The sequence below is a fragment of the Primulina eburnea genome, chromosome 7 (assembly GCF_022965805.1).
Source record: "Primulina eburnea isolate SZY01 chromosome 7, ASM2296580v1, whole genome shotgun sequence".
Lineage (NCBI taxonomy): Eukaryota > Viridiplantae > Streptophyta > Magnoliopsida > Lamiales > Gesneriaceae > Primulina > Primulina eburnea.
In genome coordinates, this window is record NC_133107.1 from 7,409,118 (window position 1) to 7,413,157 (window position 4,040).

Here is a 4,040-nt window from a genome sequence, read left to right on the forward strand (position 1 = left end):
AAACTTATGTTGTCTATGGATTGATAAATTTCAAATTCTCATTCTTGTTTGGACGAATTAAATATGAATTTCAAATCTATTTTGGACCAAGCTCAACATTTTTGACGGTAGTAATATTGAATTTCATATACACCTAAGATATATGTCAATATTTGTCATTTCCTCAAATATTTTCCCAATCTAAATATGTTTCTCAAAATCAAATCATATTCGTTGAAGAGTAGGTCTCTTGTGAGACGGTCTTACGAATCTTTATCTGTAAGACGTGTCAGCCCTACCGATATTAACAATAAAAAGTAATATGCTTAGTATAAAAAGTAATAATTTTTTATGGATGACTCAAATAAGAGATATGTATCACAAAATACGACATGTGAGATCGACTCACACAAGTTTTTCCCTTGTCGAAATACAACGTTAAATAATCCACCATTACAAAATTTGTCAAATTCATAGACTTGCTTCCATGGACTAATTCAATTGAATTTTAAATCTATTTTATACCAAGTTAAACGTTTTAATATTAATAGTAACACTCAATACGAACGTCGATGTCTGTTATTTGAAATACGTTTCTCAAATCCTTTACCAAATCAAATCTTTTCCTCAAATTAAAAACTGATCATATTCGTACAAATACGACGTTGAATAATCCACCATTACAGATTTTGTCATAAATGTTTCACTAAAAAATTAAGGAATATTTTTGTTCATACACTTTAAAATACTACTAAAAAAATCTAATGTAAAGAATGCATAATATAGCTAGATATCGACACCGACTGGTCTTCGGGTGGGTCTGTGTTGGGGGAATAAAGGGAACTAATGACCACAAGCGAGGACATCATGTCCCTAGAGTTTCGAGTGTTCATATTTTATTGACCAGAATGAACGGAAACATGTGTCAAAGTGAAAACAACATTTATGAATACAACCCATTAGTCTATTTGGTCAATACATAGCTTGGGGTAGGGGTCCAAATTTTGCATGAATAAACCTTCAGTTGTCAATTTTTGTGTTTAGCCTAAGAAGGTTCATGTATTTGGTAATCCAAAGCTAACCAACGTCCCCCTTTTCCAACGTTACATATAACTGACAACTAAAGTTTTCTACGCGGCTACGATGGCTTTGTTAGCGACTTATAAACGTGGTTTCCGTGTTTACTTACCAGAAGATTACTCCATTTCTGGGAGCCCATTTGTTGTACAAATGTTGCACATTACTGGAACAAACAATCGATCGGAAAACAACATATGTAAGATACCAATATGCATGATGAGTAGGGAAAAAATTTATTTATTATGAGCCAGATTTTATGACTGCACGGTAAAAATCAGGTGAAGCAGATGGACTAGTTGGTAAAATTTGGAACGCTCGGCCCATTCTGTTTAGCCAGATGGCTTGATCGAGATTCTGTTAAATATCAAACAATAGAGTTATTAGTGGAAACCTTCCATCTTTGGAATTTTTCAATATGACTGAACTGGCTTCTAATCACTGCAAAGAATGTTGATCAGTTTTTTGAGTTAGGTTCTATTACATGCAACATTTTGTACAGAGGAATTATACCAGTGAGGAATGTAAAAAGAGCCGGATATGTAGACTATGAGGCTAATTTTCGATAATTTTGTTGTTCCGCAGCTCGAGAATTTGGTGCATCAGATATCGAACAGAATATGTGAATGAAAGAGGTAACATCGAGTCTTTCAAAAAACCAAGAGAGGGGAAGTAAAAGGCCATAAAAAGTTGGGACAAATTCCATCCTCTCTGTTATGTGAACAATGAGGGGTTTTATATCAATGATACAACCAGTGAAATGAAAATCCGATAGTAATTCAAACACTTGAAAGGACTCACAGTACATGAGTAACGATACAATTCTAAATAGAAGTCAATTCTAAAGAAGAAGGATAACCCAATTAAAGTACTATTTCATGTGAAGATACTTTATAGCAGTCAGCTGAGTTTAAATATGCAAATCAAATTGCCTTGCAGAGTATGGCATCACGGAGCAGGCGTCATTTCTGGGAGATGTTTACAGTTTTGGGATCATTTTGCTGGAGATTTTCACTGGAAAAGGGCCACGGACAGTTCATTTCAAGAGAATTTGAATATACACCAATTTGTAAAGATGACAATACCAAAAGGGCTTATGTATATTTTGGACAACACAGCTTTGCATGCAGAAGCAACATGAATGAAAAACACGGGATGGAGGAATAAGTAATCTAACAACTAGACAAATGAGGTGCTTGATCCATATGCTTCAATTGGGTAACATGTTCAGCTGAACCAAGGGAGAGGATGAGTATGGATCAAGTGTATCGAGAACTGTCAACGATTATAGACACTTTAAGTGATAATTAATATATCACAACCTCAAATTCTTGAAAAATTCCACAGGATAAAGCGTTATAAATCCTACTTTATAAAAAGACCTGCAGCTAATTGACCCCAATTTAAATACAAGCGTGTTGCAGTGCAAAAAAATGAACCACTTCAAGTAAACACTACATTTTTCAATCTAACAGCACCAGATATACCTCATAAAACTAACCAAACCACCAAGAAATGATTCAGAAGCAAAACTTAAGGTTACAACACCCTACGAGTCTAGGACATACAAGGAAATACAAGCTTCTAGATCACAGCCTTTGAGATCATCAGTCTGAGCACTCTCAAAAGCCTTCTTGCACTCTTTTTCGCCCCCTGTAAAAAGCAACAAGGAGAATTTCAGTCCCATTAGCCAGAGTGAGTTCCAAATCAGCAGACAATATCTAACCATCAATTCTCAAAGTCCTGAATGGCTTGCTAAAGAACAAATTTAAAATACATCACTGAAATTCATATCAATCTGAAATGATAAATAAATGCTAGCTTGAACTCTCTGTAAAGCTATACGGCCCAAACAAATGACTAAAAGCTTCATGACATTTTCTGTCCCCTTTAATTTCAAGTCCACACTCAGATTCACACATAATCATATAATTTGATTTGATCAGCCGATTTTTCATCCTGTAGATACAAGATCATAATATGATTTCCAAGCAAAAAGCTAAAGCACCACTCTTTTTTGTCCAAAGGCATCGATCAAACAAGAAATACTACTCAATTAGCAGTGATGCCCAATACTAAAGAAAATGTAAACCATAAAGGAAAATACTTCCACAACAAGAGACAAAAAACTATGTTAGGTTTCAATAAAACTACGAGTTTCTTTGAAAATCTAAGCAAGAAACTGAAATCAAACATGAAATGCGGAGTAACTCAATTTTACATTGTCATTGGGCAACTATTCACTATCAATCAGCCCAACTGAACCCTAACAAAAAAACCGCAATCTTTACCAGAAGAAAACAAGAAAAACCCTAAAAGTGTTTTAACATCACCTATCGAAAGGATCGAAAAAAGCTGCCACATCAAAGGGAGAATGTTTCCACTCATTTACAATAGCGGTCGGCCTTCTTCTTCACGCGATCGTCGAGGGCCTCCTCAACGGACTTGGATTTGGCATTAGGGTCGTACCCGAATTTCTTACATTCGACGGGGAACAATTCATCGTACTTCATCTTCTTCGCCGCGTCGATGGTGTAAACCTCCCCCCCATCCGGACCTGGATCCAAAACATTCAAATTCGGGTCATCATGCGATACTGAGTCGTCGACGAGGCTCTTCTTCTTGTTGTTCTTCTTCTTTTTCTTCTTGTCTATGGCTTTGTCTCGGGTGGCGAGTTCGCCCCCTTTGAAAGCGAGCCTTCCGCCCCGCACCCTCTCGTAGGCCTCCGACATTCTTGAAGATTGATTTGGGGTTGGGGTGTATCATATGGTTTATTTCATCGTCGATGTAGGATGGATGGTTAAGATTTGTCTATGTATATATATGACTCATTTTTTTTTTTGAAATTGTACGTATGACAAGATCTTATCCGTTGAAATGAATTTAGTAAATGTAATCTTAGACCTTGATATTATTTGAATAAAATTACAAGTTTTGCTGTCAAAAAAAGAATTTAGAATACTGCCTACACAAATAAGATCTCA

General features: G+C 35.8%; 1 protein-coding gene across 3 annotated transcripts; it reads right to left on the bottom strand.

Annotated features, from left to right (window-relative positions):
- Nucleotides 1-2,408: 2,408 nt before the first annotated feature.
- Nucleotides 2,409-3,826, bottom strand: LOC140837061 (uncharacterized). 3 transcript variants are annotated; one of them, XR_012119206.1, is made up of 2 exons: nt 3,390-3,826; nt 2,409-2,709 (listed from the first exon to the last, which is right to left on the bottom strand). XR_012119206.1 is itself a non-coding variant. In XM_073203055.1 (2 exons), exons 1-2 carry the CDS (start codon nt 3,786-3,788, stop codon nt 2,606-2,608), a joined length of 444 nt encoding a protein of 147 aa, XP_073059156.1. In that variant the 5' UTR covers nt 3,789-3,826; the 3' UTR covers nt 2,409-2,605. The 3 variants fall into 3 exon arrangements, 1 of the variants encoding a protein (XP_073059156.1); XR_012119207.1 differs by having other exon boundaries at nt 3,348-3,826; XM_073203055.1 differs by having other exon boundaries at nt 3,449-3,826.
- Between the last annotated feature and the right edge of the window lie 214 nt (nt 3,827-4,040).